The sequence below is a fragment of the Megachile rotundata genome, chromosome 4 (assembly GCF_050947335.1).
Source record: "Megachile rotundata isolate GNS110a chromosome 4, iyMegRotu1, whole genome shotgun sequence".
Taxonomy (NCBI): Eukaryota; Metazoa; Arthropoda; class Insecta; order Hymenoptera; family Megachilidae; genus Megachile; species Megachile rotundata.
In genome coordinates, this window is record NC_134986.1 from 10,213,921 (window position 1) to 10,230,350 (window position 16,430).

Consider the following 16,430-nt stretch of genomic DNA (forward strand, 5'->3'; position numbering starts at 1 on the left):
CTCAGAGGAGGCGGACCGTTCTTGCTGGCGAAAAAATCGGGCACAGGAACTTGGGGGACCACTTTCACGAGACACGAGAGCCACCCAACGGGGGCACACGTTGAAAATTCATGTTCACTGGGTCGTTTCTTTTTTTTACCTGTCGAGCCAATTATCCACGAGGAAAAGAACAGGATGCACGCGTTCTCGACACGCTCGGTCGCGTGTCAACGTACACGGTGATTCTCGACGACCGTTGAAACATCCGCGACAGGATCGCGCCGACGAAGGAACACTCGGGTTCGTCGAAGTACACCGCGTCACGGAGCCGCATCGACTGTATGCACGACGAGGTAGCGCGCATTTTCGTGGGCGTGGAACGGCGAATTAAAACGGGAAAATTAAGGACGATTGACACTGAACCGCCGCACGTCGGGTCACGGCGGCCATTGCGCGTCCCGAGGCACACGCACGCCGCGCACACGGGACAGCGCCACCCCACTTCGACCACCTTTCCTATACGGTGTCCTGACAATCCTGTTGCATTCATATTTCTTCTTCTTTTGAACAGGATATCCGCATCAGGTACTTTTCATTACTTTTTATTTCATTCCATAAGATTCATTTAGTGAATGAATTTTTGAAATAGAAATTATTGCTTTTAGAACAGACATCAGGCATTTGATCATGGACTGATTAGTGCAGAAGTTAGAGATTTACGAAATGGCGGGAGAAAGAGGAAAGTGGATAAAGAGTGATTTTCAAGCAGGAATATTATTAATTAAGGAATCACTACAATTTGTTATTAGGAGTGAAAGTCAAGTTGTTTAAAATATTGAGTTGTAAATGTAAATATAATGCGTACGTATCTATTCATTTAAAGAAAAAGTAACACAAACTATAAATTTATATGTGCACTTGTAAATTAATACAAGAAGGTTAACGTCGTAGGAATGCGAGATAAATTATTCAAAATATCGATTTGTGTGCGTTGATAGAATCTATGCTTGCTTGTTCATCGAAGAAAAAGCTAGTACTCGTACTAGTACCCTATCAAGTATTATTAAAAAACATTTTCACTATTAATTATTATTTCGATCAGTTTATTATTTAGCTAACTGAGTATTGTTTTGATTTTTAGAACACTGTGAACTGATTAGGGTAATAGAGGTTAAGTGAAATGGCGGGAAAAAGCGACAATGGATGACGAGTGATTCTACGATAAAAAGTAAACATACGGAACACATGCAAGAACACTTTGACTAGATTTTGAAAGAAAGGACTTCTTTGTACAGCAAAAATAGCATCTAGAGGAAAAATTTACATTTTAGAAAATGAAAATGGAAAAGTCTGACATTTGATTTAAACTGTCAAACATCTCAGTGGACTGAGACTCAGTGCTGTACAAGGGTTAGTAATTAACTGATCAATATTTCTTGATAGACTAAAATTGTATACTATGTAGAGATTGTAATTTTCGAACACCCGATGTATTTAGAGTCTACTGCGTTGAAAGCACAACGTGCCACAGTGCCCGTTACTTTTCTGCCGCGGTCACGTCACAGGAACAGAGGTTATGCCCATCTCATAATCAATTTTGGAACAAGATTATCATAGAATATCTGTACCCTCAAATTCTTGGTACTAAAAATCATGTGATCAATTTTTAAAAAAATCATGCCGTTTGGTGTATCAGTAAGATAGCTTCGGCTGATTAATTCTAATCATACTCAATCTTAACTGATTTAAAGTATCATGTTATGCGTACAGTACGGTTCAAAAGTATTAATTTATTAAAAGAGTCTTAAATAGTTTCGGACATATATTCATTTAAGTAACAACTGCACTTAACGCAGATGTTAATTTTAACAAGTAAGGATGACATTTTTATTTAAATCTATTAAATCTCTTTTGACTTTTAAACATAATTTTGTTACATTCGAAACAATGTTTGTCCTACATCCGACAAAACGAGAAAACGATCGGTGCACATAGCGGAAACAGGTAAAAATCTAGTTCCGGTAAAAGAAAGCTGACGATAGAAAACAAATTTCATTTGTCCGTGGAATCTCACTTCTGTGTTGTTTGCAGAGAAATCTGGGCGTTGCTGTTTAATGGTCCTTGGTCAGATAAATAAACTAGATCCACATCCTTTCTATAACATGGTCTTCGCACAGAAATTACAAAGACTGTTGTAAATATTATTCAACACTGGTGTTGTAATTATGTTTCTTTCATTCGGTTATTTTCTTTGAACTAAATTCACTGGACTTTGAAAATAATGAAATATTAGAAAGGAAGGAAAGAATTAACACTGTCCGAATGAGGCTGGGTATTAAATGTCATCACGTATGATGCTGCGCTTCCGGTGATCGAACGGTACTAACAAAATGAGGTTAAACATTAATGGCAGCATAAAATTTTTAGGCTGGCAACAAACGGACCATGCAACATATATCTCATCAGTGTACACTTTCTAAAAAATCTTCAAGTTACAAATCTTTTAATGGCTTAATAAAGAGAAGACTTTATCAAGAAAACTCAGTAGCATCATTTTAAACGGTTCGTTTAGAAAAATTCTACTGTTACGAGGCATTAATATTCCAGTCGCCATCTTTGTACCGTATGAGCATCGATTAAAATTATTTTCAGCCACTGCAATACGGGACCGCGACCCAAATTATTGTAAACGCTAACACATTTTTTGTTAGATTATTAATAGATTTTTTTTGCGACACTTCTAACATTAATCACACTTATAACAACATACTACAGACGTTCCTTGATGACATTCTCGGATATAATAACGTTTAATTGCATGTACAGTGTGTCATTCGCAAGGTCTGCCGATTGGAAATCAGGACTCGTGATGGTCTAATAAGCGTTCTAATTATATCTCGGCGATCGTGAGTCACGTGTTAAAATAAAGCGATTTTAATAGAGCTATATTGGTGTGGAATAATTAGAAGATTGAAAAATTATAAGTAAATATCCTGTATTGAAACTTGAGTACTAAAAATGCACTTTTTAGGGCGTCGTGCTTGTCCGATATTTATTAACTAAAAATGCCACAGATATCGATAGTTGACACCGGTAAAAAAAGCGATAAGGTACGTGTACCTAGAAATCCTGATAAGAGGGCAATGACTACACCTTCATTCAGGAATACAGTAAGAGACGTCAAATAAATGATGTCATATAAATTTTCAAATCCCCATAATCTCAAATTCTCAAATTTTTAAATGAATAATTTGCAAGCTTGATAATGTCATTAATCGGCAATATAATAAGATCGTACTATATCTAAAACTATACAAACACTCACATCGAGAATTTGTAGCGATCGACTTGTAAATACTTGATCAAGAATAAGATATCTGATTTAGGATATCTCTGTTCAAATAATTTACTGAAGTATCGTAGAAAAATTGGAGTAAAACGTTTCCGCAAATACGTAACTGTATCGAAACGACATATTTCAGATGCATTTTTACAAACGAAAGAAAATGTATTGGAAACTGTAAATAAACTTATTAATGTAATTCATCGTTGTATAATTCGCTTATGTAATATAAAGTAACCTTTCCCTTGCTATCTTTACACGTTATCACTGCAATATTTATCTTCCACGAACGTTATGCAAAATGTGTCATTATCTCATCCTGCACGTGTATATTGTCACAAAGAAATTCCTTTAACGGTTCGCTGGAAAGTCATGCTGAAAGTATATAATCAGAGGTTGTTGCCAAATGTTTACTGTTTCCACCATGTTTATGCAGTTATCCCCGTATAATCATGTACGGCATGCAGCTTCTTTCTGGTTGAAATGGACGGTTTTGCTACCAAGCGCGTTCAATTCGCTCGAGTACACCCGCTTCTAAGAAATAATTGGATACCACGCGTGGTATTATGTTTAACTATGCGTGCAAACAAATTGTAATGACACAAAACGATCGCACGGGACAGTGCGGACTCTTTTTATTATTTTTAATGCTGCGTTAAAACGTCAATTACCTCGGAGGTTGTCCACTAGGACAAATTTAATCAAATAAATAATTATTTGATTCGTTTGAACATTTTAGAATTTTAGGGTTTAGGGTTTATAAGATGGTTTGAAGAATTGGGTATTTGCTATCTAGCAATTTGATGATTTAGAAAAAGACTCAGAAAATAAATATAATAATCAAATTTAGAACTTTGATAATTAGTTTCTACGGAATTATATAAACTTAAATTTCCTTTCAATTTCTCGAGAATTCTGCAAACAGCCAAATACTTCACACACAATGAAGACCAGCCCCGATGTATAGTTCAATGCGCTATGTTTTATTTCTCTGACCTATTAGATAACGTTTTTTATCCGATTGTTACTTCGCGTCTACTGAACGGATTAAAGTATATTTAATCTGAATATTTTGATGCTATCTACAGATCATCGTTTGCTTGACTTTTATCAGAGCTATCGGTCCTAGTTGTAGAGCAAATAGTGTCATAATTGCTTTGACAAACGCCATAAAAACGTAATACATGGGCGTGCCATGGTGCTCAAGTCTTAATTTGTGTAGCATATGGTCAAGATCAGTCTAAAAATGATGAGGTTTCGTTATTTTTTGATCGAAAATAACGAGGTTGCAATTAATCGAAGAATGCGTTGTTAAGCTTAATCAACAGAACGATCAAATTGATTAAGGTTTGATCAAAGAATGATCAAGTTGTATCAGTTTGGATAGGAATATGAACAAATTCAAAATATGAACAAAGTTAAAAGAAATAATCAAAGTGAGTCAGGTCAGAGAATAAACAAACTTGAGAGGCTCCAAATTTATTGGATTACACCTAACTGATTTGGAGAACAATATGAAGTCGATATGTGTTAAAAAATGTACAGTATTTAACTATGATTGTCAACCCTGGTTCAGTTTATAAAATGATACAATTATTTCACGTTAAGTCTCAAAGTAAATAGTTCCAATTGTAGTTACTCAAGTTGCAAAAGAGCTAGATCGAAATCTAGTCTAAAATAACCAAATGAACTAATCTGATCCCATACTTTGTTACCGTTAGTGTTATCTACGATTGTCATGGTGGTTTCAAGCCGAAAATAAGGTACCATAATCGATATTTATCAAAATATAATAATTTTAGTTGCATTTCCAGCGAAGCAGGAAAGAGGATACCAATGTAATTTCATGATAAGCAGTGCAAATTTGTCGTGGCGGCTTTCCAGGCGCGGTGAAAAATTTACGTGCTAAAATATTAGTTTAGAGTGCGACGTTTCTGCTATCTCTGCGCTTGGTGTAAACATCTTCTAACCCTCTAACAGAGGAATTAACGTGCAAGTTGTTTGCCCAACGACCTGTAATGAGTATAAAGAGAGGATCGTCTCGCATCGGTCACCCATTTCGTTAAAGTTTCGCGATGCTGTCGCGGACAGTTTGCTTTATTGTCGTTCTAGTCTGTTTGGTTGAGTTCGCGTTGCTAGACACCTCTGTTGAGGCCGCATATGCGAAAGAATCGGAATGCAAGCACTCGGATTACAGGACCTACATACAGTGCTTGAGGAGACTGAAAAGACATCATAATTATCCCCGTTACGGTTAGACACCAAAAACAATTTATAAGGGATTCATATTATGATAGATCTAATATTGCTTAAAGTGTTAAACGTCCAATGCTGTTTAATGCTAATCTTTAGTCTTTGTACATCTTTTTTAGTTGTAAATGTATACTTCTATTTTTAGTCACTTTAATGATACACGATTAATGTGCATAAATGAAATTTCATTAAGATTCTCATTGCCCGGACGATTGCTATGACAACTGCAGCCCTGCATTAAAATGCGAAAGCAAGTGCAGCTTTTGCGCACAGATAACAAAACGCAAGCACATATACGAAGAGGAAATTGACTGTATTTCCGCGGAGTGCAAGACCAAGGAGAATGTTATCCAGCCAGCGAGTACTAACATTTCCACCGTAATCGATATTCGCAATAACTTCAATGCGAATGTAACATGTTGTCGTGAGTAACGAAAGGATCATTTAATACGATTCGAATTCTAATTATAGTTATTCTTGCAAGGAAAGGAGCACAGGTTATTACTTTTAATTGAATAATTATTTTTTCATTTAATTAGCACAATGCACCCCGCCGACCCCATGTCCATCATCGCCACCACCGCCACCACCGCCACCACCGCCACCACCGCCACCACCGCCACCACCTCCGCCACCACCGCCACCACCTCCGCCACCACCGCCACCACCTCCGCCACCACCGCCACCACCGCCACCACCGCCACCACCGCCACCACCGCCACCACCGCCATGTTGTCGTAAGTAACAAAACATCGCATCGTCTATAATTATGCGAATCAACTTTTCGTAAAGTGTGATATCAGCAGCACTTCATTTATTTTTGTACACAATACGTATGTCATAACTTTGCTGTGTATTATGCTATATTTTGTACACGACGTCCTGATTTTCAAGCGCAATCTGCTTACGATTAGTAAAACTTTTTGGCAATTTCTTTACAATATATAGTCTGTACATTACTAGCAAACGTTTTTAGAATAATTCGTGTATCATACATGAGAAGAGATAAATTTATTAAACTTTAATATGCGTTACGAGAATAAGTGTAAGTCATATATGATGCACCAACTAACATCATTGCATTCTGTTAATTTCTCATGGTAAAGACGCATCTGGTAACACACAATACGTATATTCATTAACAAATGTCATGCAGTCAGGGCATAAAGAAATAATGTAAATGTGAAAATGCGTATTTATTAATGAGATTAATATTTTTTTTAATTAGCTACCTGCTACTGTCCACCGCAACCACAGTATCCACATTATAGCGGATGTCCATATGTAAACATATGGCTTTGCATTAGTGTAAGTACGCTCAAATTTTACATTTCAATACGCTTCTATTAAATGTACATATCGGGGTGAAAGAAATAGACATTAAACATTTTTCGATTACTTGTTTCCGTAAAAAACATTAATAACATTATGTATTTTTTATAGGTGTATAATGGATATGGCGGATATGGCGGATATGGTGGATATGGTGGATATGGTGGATATGGTGGATATGGTGGATATCGTATTGGAATTGACTGCTCAGGATGTGGAATATATTACAATTACAGGTGTGATGCTTCTTGCTACGCAACACAAAATGTCGATTCTTCGAAACAGTGCAGTGGCTACAATTGCTTAAGCGGTAGGTTTTATTTCTAACGTGGTTTATAATTTTTGGCATTTTCTATCAAAAGCATTACTAACTTCTATAAACATTTTTGAGAGTTTACTGTGTTCCCATCTGCGATAATGTTATTATATAGTGAAAGATCTAAAAGTATGTAGTATACTATTGTAAATTTATATAATAATAATTAAGAGACGGCGATAAATAGAGAAGACGAACGTAAAATCTGACATATTTATTTTCAGGCTACCACGGATGATTGCATAATAAACGGAAATTTTATTACAACGTCATAAACTATATGGGACAATCAAAATCGATATATTCTTATTTTATAACATTCTTTTGTTGAATTTACAAATTACGGTAGACTAAGAATCGTTGTAACGAAGTTATTAATTAAATATATATGTTAATTTTCATTCGAAACAATTGCATGTTCTGTATTTAAACGTAAAATTATTTGATAGATATTTCTACGATAGTGCTGCAACTTTATGCTCCTGCAGATGCAACCCGCACGACACATGATTCAAAGTAATTGCATACTCTGAAGGTGCTGTACAACGAAATAGAAGTTACAAGTACTTAAATATTCGATTAACTGTCAATAATTAAAGCAAAATTCAAGATTTCTAATTTCATAGACCTGTACTTCGTGTAAAGTGAAGTTCAACGATAAAGAATACCAAAAACTGTAAAATGAAATTTCGAAAAGATTTTAAAATTGACAAACTTTCTGACAAATACTGATTGTAATCAAGATAATTAATCCCTATATCAATTACTCTTTCACCGTTCACTTATATCTTTATCCTTACTTTTAACCGTGCAAAATATATCGACAGGTTGTGCGTGAAATATTTCATTTTGTGACCAGTGCAGAAATAGTGCAGTAGTCCCTAATTCATAAACACCGTCAAATTAATGGGTATATTACAATCTTGAAAATCTCGCGATAAAAACAGAGAAGTTTCGTACACGTTGAATTTTGTTTTATAACATCACATACCGTTATAATTTATATAAATCAGTAAGCCTTTTCTAAGAACTTCAATAAAGAATTAAAGAAACTTTTCACTAAAATTTCATATCTCGAAAAAATTTAGTTTCAGAAAATATTTATGCTTGTTTTAGCATGTATCTTTTCATTTTAACATAAAGACTAATTGATACATCTAGCATAAGTCGAACAACGTATTAAAGATAGGCGACAATTGATGATGGTCTCTTTTCGCGACCGAACCCCTGCGGAGAAACGAACCTTGATGTCAGGTGTCGGGAACAGGTGTTGGAGGAACAGCGATGGCGTTCCGTTCAGGTGCACCGTGGCGAAACACTATGCCATTACTGTTTACGACGAGGGCTGAGAAAACCCGACGGAATTGTTGCTTCTTGCTCATAGGGACGCAGGTGTAATGAAACGCGGGTCGGCTTCGAGTCGACCGCCATGCAACCAACGGTAATCGATTTCGTTTTATTTCAGCGTAATAAGACAAATTTTTCCCACTAACCATTGTCTATTTTCAGAGCCATAGAATCTGTGGAATCCATGAAAGCTGCATTATTTTCGAGTACTTCCGTTATATCCTTGCGAACGGGGCTCTAACCGAGACCCTTCGGCGCTCGAAATTTTCTTATGTTAAAAAGGTGGAACTTTTCGAACTTTGGAATGCGTGAACTTTGAAAGAACAGTTTTCAAATTATGAATTCAAGAATTTTGATACTTCTCGATTTTGTAAATTTAAATTTGAAAAATTCTGTATGTTTAAAAAGAACTGCTAAAAGCTTACCTAAAAGCTTAAAGTTAAAACTTGTTAAATTTCTAAACTTCTAAAAGAATTTCAAAATTTAAGTTCAGAAGTAAAATTATCCTTCCAATGAAAATTGAATAAATTGAATAAATATATAAATTGAGCAACTATGATTTGTAAAGGAACATTTCACGATAATCGTCACAGAATGTAACTCACAAAATCCTCTAATCACGAGATAAATAATTCTCGCTCATTTTTTATTACTTCGAGGATAAAGGGGCTCTTCGGCTGTTTATTAAGACGTAGCTTTCTAACTCAATTAATCCAACTCGATGAAATCTATGCAGTTGCGGTATACAATGAGTCAAGAAGATCCGATTGAAAATATCTCGCAGACACGAACCCATTATGCGTTTCGCAATACGTTGGATAATGTTGGATAATAGCGAAAGTGGTCGCAGCATCCTGCCGTGGGAATGGCAACTTGTTTCTCCTACTCGCGCATCCATTCGAGAGCCGTAAACCTCCGTTTCTTTTTTGAACAGAAGTTATTGGAAAACTTATTTCATTCACACTTCATTTGTCCCTTGAATCGAGTACACATCTTTTCCATTTAATTTTAAAATATTAATGTTCAAGCTTAAAATGGAACATTTAATCTGTCCACTTTTGGTGTCACGTAATGTACAGAGTTAAATATTTTTTTAATTATAAAAACTTATATCGAAAGTATTTTTAAATTCAGGGGTAAATATATTAAATAGCTATTAGTATAGAAATAATTAAAAAAATGCGAAGTCACATCTTGTACACTCAGATGAAAGATATAAATATTAAAAAAAAGAATATGAACGTAAAAAATGAGTCATGGATGTGATGGTTGGCTATGTAGCAAAATGGAAAGTGTCTTCTATGAGATTACTGTATCGATTTATCGATCGATAGGCAGATATTTCCTTAACAAGCGAAGTCGAACGTTGTAATTGTATTGTTACAGAAGACAAGTGGTATACGAGAGAGGTTTCATCAGAGTGTACAAACTACGATAAGATTTTTATTTGCTCGTCGTTGAAGCCGGACAGCGTGGGTCGTCCTGTCTCCGAACAATAAAATTTACTGCAGAATACCTTGCAGAAGGATCCTCTCTTCCTGTCGAGAAATCGTTTCACGCGACGTGCACTTGATCCTGGGATAAGGACCGCTACCTTGCCAAGGTAAGACGACAAAGAGGTGAGTTTGTAAAACTGTGGGCTGAATTCCTCAAGATGGTGGAACAACTGACAAACAAGATAATTTTGCGTCTCTAAACTTGAGATTTCGATTAATTTATTTTTAAATAAAATTTGATTTTCATATCTCAATATTAAATTACAATTTATCATACAAAATTGTATTTAATTATATCTTTAGTTTGCTGTGCATTTCATCTTGTTTCTTTTGACTCAAAATTACGAATTTTTGTAAAAATTTAGGAACAACACTTACAGCTTTATGGTTTAATTTTGATATTGTTAATTGATTTTATTAATCATATTGTTTATTTTGCACAATTTGTGTATTTGATCTCCATTCAAGTTAATAATAATATAGGAGTCTGTACAATAAGTTTGTTTTTATTTCATTTTATTGAATGATTTTGATGTCTCATATTTATCTGTTTCTAGCAAAATTAAAAGAATAATAATAGACAATGTACAGTTTGCCAAAGGCACACAAATTCGATTTAATTCCGCAAACAATCTTTCGATTACCTGGAATCGATTGCAACACACCTTGCAAATAATGTTAACGATTTGAAGAAGGAAGTGCCTATTGTATAGATTACAGTGTTGCACATAAATACTCATGTATGTCGAAAAAAAGATTAACATCGAATGGCGAACCAAGCATGCCAATAATATCTATCTCCGAGCAATCTCTTTCAATCTTCCTACACTATTTTCTTCCATGATCGTTACAAATTACGGAACGTTATCTAAATAGTATCGCGTGCATGCTCATGAAATTGTTAACTCTCGTCCTTCACCTACGGTCGTCTCTTTGTTTCCATAAACGTAAAATATGTCTCGTTGAAGACACCTTACTTCACATTTTCATTCACTCCATTAGGGGATTAGTTTATTAAAGTTATTTTAATTTCGGCGGTATTGAACTTAGAAGTTTCGTAATCTAGAAATTTGGGGATTTGAAAAATTAGAAATTTGGATTAGGAATTTAGGTATTTGAGAATTAGCGATTTGGGTGTTTGGAGAATCAGCGATTTAGGTATCTGAAGAAAGGTACTAAGAATTAGAGATTTAGAGATTCGTCGAATTAGAAATTTGGAGATTCGAATAAGTTCGGGACTTAAAAAAATCTGCAATCTGCGAGTTCAAGAAATTTGAATACATTAAACCCATAAAATTTGCGAATAAACCTGGAAAAAAATTTCATCAATCTATAAATGTAATTTGTGGATTTAAACATTCGGAAACATTTACTTTGGAGGTAAAACGTCAAGTTCACAATGTTCTTCAAAGGAAGTCCTCGTACTCGACCATACATTGTACCATAGTTCAATTTAAAGATCGTGTATTAATCTACACCTGGCCAAGGATCTAACTCTTCAAGTTTATAGAGCAAACGAACAACATCGATAGACCACCCACGGATCCGACCAGCTGGCTCCATCGAACGGGCCTGGATATCCGACTTCCGCCATGTTGCGGTAACAGTACACTCCTCTTTGGCCCCTCGAAGGAACTGGACATTAAATTTTCACGGTTCACTGCCGTTGCACGTCGAGTCCTTCTGGAGGACTATGCAGGACAACGATGATGTCCCCGGGGGTGCTTGAGGAGCTCCCTCGAAGACGTCGCATATGGCACGCGCGAACATTATGCCTCCGTGGAGGTCCCAATTAAACGGACCTGTACTAATATGTGCTTTTACCTTTTCCGCTCTTGTGACTTTTCATCCAAGACGAAAATTACGCAACTAATCGGTGCCGCAGGGCACAAACGACGCATTTGTCAAACAAATTAGAAGAATTTTTTCTTTTTATCAACAGAAAGTGAGACAAAATTTGCAACGAGTTTTCATAGGATTTGTATTGAATTCTCCCTAAGATATTTTACTTGTTGACCCTCCCTTCTCGTGTGATATTTTGCTCGCAGGTTATTGATCAGAAATAAGATTAAAATTTCAATTTTTCGGCAGGATGCTCAACCGATTACCAAGTTAACAAATTGACTATAAAATCGGTGTTAACTTGTATAGGATTATATGGGGTGCCCCCCAGCGGCAATACCCATCCCGTTTACAACCGGAATTTCCTAGATTAACGGATGGACGTCTCGCCTTCGGGGACCTTCTGGAATACGTTGCACGATTGACTTCCACTTCTTGCCCCTTCAAGAGGTATGCTTCACGGTCGAGCAGCCATCCAAAATTAATATTTCTCATTACAGTTCGTTACATTTTCAAACTTAAATAAACGTCATTTTAGTAATCTTTGGGTGCAAAATAATATACAGTTAGTAAATAATAAATCTCTTTAAACAATACATAGATAAATAAATCTCTCTAAACAATAAATTCTCTCTTTAAATAAAAATGAAATTTTTGAACGGTGTATAAAGGGTAAATTTAATAATTACAAGAAGTCAGAACATAAATTTTAAAATTAGATTCTAGGACGTGGAACTAATTAGCTGGTGTAGAAGAGGAATCCGTCGACGTCTATTTTCATTTTTATTTCGAGTCTAGGAAGAAAAATAAGCGATACCAGAGGGCGTAATGGGATAGAGGAGCCATTAACTCGAAGGCAGACAAGGACAAAGCTTGATGACTTCCAAAAGGCGCCCGAGGCGTCGAGACGCCATCGTTGTCCGGTGGAGAATATAAAGATCCACTGGAGCGTATAACGATTGGTTATATTTAGCATTGTTAAGGATGAATGGAAGTTCGTTGCAAATTGCTCCAAGGGTTGCACTGGTATTTCGTGCAAGAATCGATTGCTTTACTATGAACTCATACTTCATACCACGGTTCTTGGTTCATAAACAAAAAATTTAATACAATGTTGATGGTCGTGGAATTTAGTCGTCAAGTTTCAATCGAATTGTATTTAGAATTTGAGTTCTAAATTTAGAGTATTAAGGAAGAATATTATTGAGGAAATTGCGATATAGGGAAAGTACTTATTTTGTTCCTGTGTTTTATTCTGAAATTTGAAATTCAAATTGAAGCACTGAAAATACAGGAAAGTTTCTTCTCTACAGTGTTTCAATTTTCTAAACCCCGTACGTGGTGATGAAAAATAATCGTTATCTTTTAAGAGTCATTCATATGGAGATACTTAGGCATGTTGAAGCCATAACACTCAATTAGGTTACATGATACACTATAATAGCTGTTGATTATGTACGTCTTAGATCTAATGATCTTATAATCTGGTTGCTGACTCGAGGCTAAGCCTCGAGTAGGTGTTCCCATAAGAGGACCGTTAAATGATAGCAGTTATCATTTGCAATAAATGACTGCTTCGACGTTATCGTGTGTTGTATACACGTGAACGTGTATAAAAGACCGATTCATAAATACAAATTAACACGGGAAGATCTGAAGCGTCCATCACATTTTTCAGATTATTTTTCGTTATTTATTTACTTTCGATTTAAAACCTTTTAAAGTGACTCGTTTTGGTAACGAGTCGTGGCACATTACGAAACGATTCGGCGAATTAGCCTGGCGGTAATTTCGCGAGGGAAAAGGGTTACGATTCTGACAAGAGAATTATACCTGGACGACGACGAAATTTCGACCTCTCGTATTTCGGAATTTCCAAATGTCAGACCCGCAATATAACGTTGTTTCTTTTCTCTTAATTGCCAATAAACGCGATCACCTATTACGTAATTTGAACAGCGGAGTTGTCTCTCCTTTTTCAGAACAATTTTTAAACGCCGATATTCGCTTCGAGCAACGTTGCTAATATGGTACTTTCGAATTACAGACTTCTGAATTTTGTAAAATTCTCATGTTTATTTTGTTCAACACGACATATTGAAGTTAAAAAATAAATAAATGAAACATAAATTAGTACACACATTTATTCTTTATCTTGATGAAAGTCAATGCTGATTTCAAGAAATATAGTTTAACAAAGTATGTATTTTATAATGAGAAACTTATGGAGCGGTCATTTGACCGGTTTGATAGTTTAGTGTTAAAATAAATACTTTGAAACATAGTACAAAATTTAATAAAGTTCTATAGGAATATTTCAAAATAACCGTCGTAAATTTGACAAAAATTTGAAATTTTAACCGGTAAACGTGTTCCGGGCAATCTGTCGGTTCACACGAGACGGTAGGCACAAACCTATTTCCGGTTGAGGACACCTATTGCCACAATTAATTTCGAGTTTTTCACCCAGCTGAAACGCGAATGCACCGTACTGAGCAAAAGGTGTACACCGAGAGACGGCAGTTGGACACATTGCGGTTGATGAGACTCCTCACCTGTCCTCTGCTGTTCCCCTGGCTAGACACCTTTCAGTTTTAACCTGTTAATTATTGTTTATAAACGACAAGAACTTAACGGACTTGTTAACTGGCGAAAATTTGATATATTCGTTCGAAGCAATCGACAGATAAGAATTTCCTGGGTCAACGATAACCGTTGAAACATACTTTCTCCCAGCAATTAAATTTTAGCGCATTGACTCGTTATTTTTATAAGGAACCATTACGTAAAAATTATGCATCTTTGTGAATTCACTTATCGTATTCAAAAGGGGTAGAATTAAAAATTCTTGTGATGGAACCATTTTCACAAAATTTATAATTTACAATTTACAATATACAAAATTTATCGATGGAATAGAAGAATTTGAAGTTCTTCTCTTGCGCAAATTTAAATAAAAATTAAATATTCATCGATTGAGGGAGGTGAAAAACGATTTCGCAAAGTCTTGTGGGTGGCACGATCGACCTTGAGCGTTTCGAAAATTCCGTCCACTATTTCGTCGACATTTCTACAACAAAGATGAGGAAAGTCGTGGTGCACGGTAAGTCACGATTCTCGTATCGTGGCCGAATAAATTAGAATAAATTTAGTAGCCATTGACATTGAGTATCCAGTAGTCGGTGTATAATAAGGACCTGGTTCGAGTGAAAGGAACATCGTGACTCGATCCTTCTAGCATGATTCTAAATTAATAAACGATCTAACTAATTGGGTCTGTCATTCCGAGGGCAATTAAGGGATAGCGCGGTGGCTGTTAGAGTAAACGTTACAAGTAAATTTCTCATTAGCTAATGGCAGAGAACTTCAGGCTTTTTGCTAGATTGTTTGATCTGCATAATTCGAGTTGCTTCTTTTGAACCATTTACACGTCGTTTTAATAAATTTCAAGGTGGAGAATTCGTTCGACGTGGAGAATTTTTGAGGTCAACATTTTGTGGTTTAATGGAAAAATTAAGTTTTGATTTCGTTTCAATTGAACCTAAGGTTTTCTAGATTTGATGAAGTCCAGTTACATTTAGGAGTTATATTTGAGTTAAATCTATGTAGTTTTGGTACCTATACTCAGAATCTTAATTTGGGTTACGTGTGAACTTCTAACTCTAAGTCAAATGTGTTAAATGTGATAGTTAAGTAAAATATGATAGTAAAGTTTTAATCCAAGTTACATTGAAATGTGATAACTGCACCCACCTGAAATCTACACATTCCCTAATGTCCCAAACCGTAAATCATCAGATTTCAACATTCAAGAACGTACAGTATAATTGATTTCCAGATAACAGTACAGGTAGATTAAACGCGTTACGCAAATGTGCGAGCGTCAAAATCACCTGGGATCCTTTGATTCCTCATGCCTGACCACATGTGTGAAAGGCGTAGGCACACGAGGTGTTTCTAAAGCGGCGATGTTCGTCCATACCCACGCAACCCACGTTGAAACATTTTAGATTAGTGCCCCGAGATAACGCGTAGTATGTGCTCAGGGCCGTACGTTATAAACGAGAAATTGGCAGGGATCCGGATTTACTTTCCTTCGATTCGCGAATGTTTCGCGAGAGTTGCGTGGTACGCGACGCGAATTTTGCAATCGTTTCGATTTTCATGCGCGAAGGCTGACACGATGGCTGATTATTTATCTCTGATATCCAATTTTGGGGAGGTTCGTATAATCCGACGCTCAACAGGTTGTTAGGATTAACTTCGTTCTTTATCGAGGACAAATCGATCGATTTCTTTTTCTGGTACTTCGTGGGTTGTGATATGATGGATTATTTTTTTGTTGGTAGGTGAGATTTGATCAGATTTTTTTTTACTAACACGTGTATGATTGATGTAATAATAGTTGGATAGAGATGTCTTTAAGGTCTGGTCCAAAATAGACACCACTTCATTTAGGATCTAGTGAGAACTGATTTGCTTTTATATCGTTTTTAATTGGTAATTTTTTTATTTATTTATT

General features: G+C 35.8%; 1 protein-coding gene and 1 long non-coding RNA gene across 8 annotated transcripts; both read left to right on the forward strand.

Annotated features, from left to right (window-relative positions):
* Window positions 1-431: 431 nt before the first annotated feature.
* On the forward strand, window positions 432-3,521 carry LOC105662023 (uncharacterized). Of its 7 annotated transcripts, none has more exons than XR_001095356.2 (6): window positions 432-564; window positions 645-840; window positions 931-1,036; window positions 1,121-1,389; window positions 1,478-1,983; window positions 2,071-3,521. It is a non-coding gene; the product is annotated as an uncharacterized LOC105662023 (long non-coding RNA). The 7 variants fall into 7 exon arrangements; XR_013038072.1 differs by lacking the exon at window positions 931-1,036 and having other exon boundaries at window positions 2,071-2,885; window positions 3,011-3,521; XR_013038070.1 differs by lacking the exon at window positions 931-1,036 and having other exon boundaries at window positions 2,071-2,541; window positions 2,632-3,521.
* Window positions 3,522-5,362: 1,841 nt separating this feature from the next.
* LOC105662021 (uncharacterized) lies at window positions 5,363-7,634 on the forward strand. Its single transcript, XM_076530554.1, has 6 exons — window positions 5,363-5,575; window positions 5,769-5,999; window positions 6,115-6,312; window positions 6,804-6,883; window positions 7,019-7,217; window positions 7,448-7,634. The coding sequence occupies exons 1-6, from the start codon at window positions 5,398-5,400 to the stop codon at window positions 7,459-7,461; spliced, it is 900 nt and encodes a 299-aa protein (XP_076386669.1). The 5' UTR covers window positions 5,363-5,397; the 3' UTR covers window positions 7,462-7,634.
* Window positions 7,635-16,430: the final 8,796 nt, after the last annotated feature.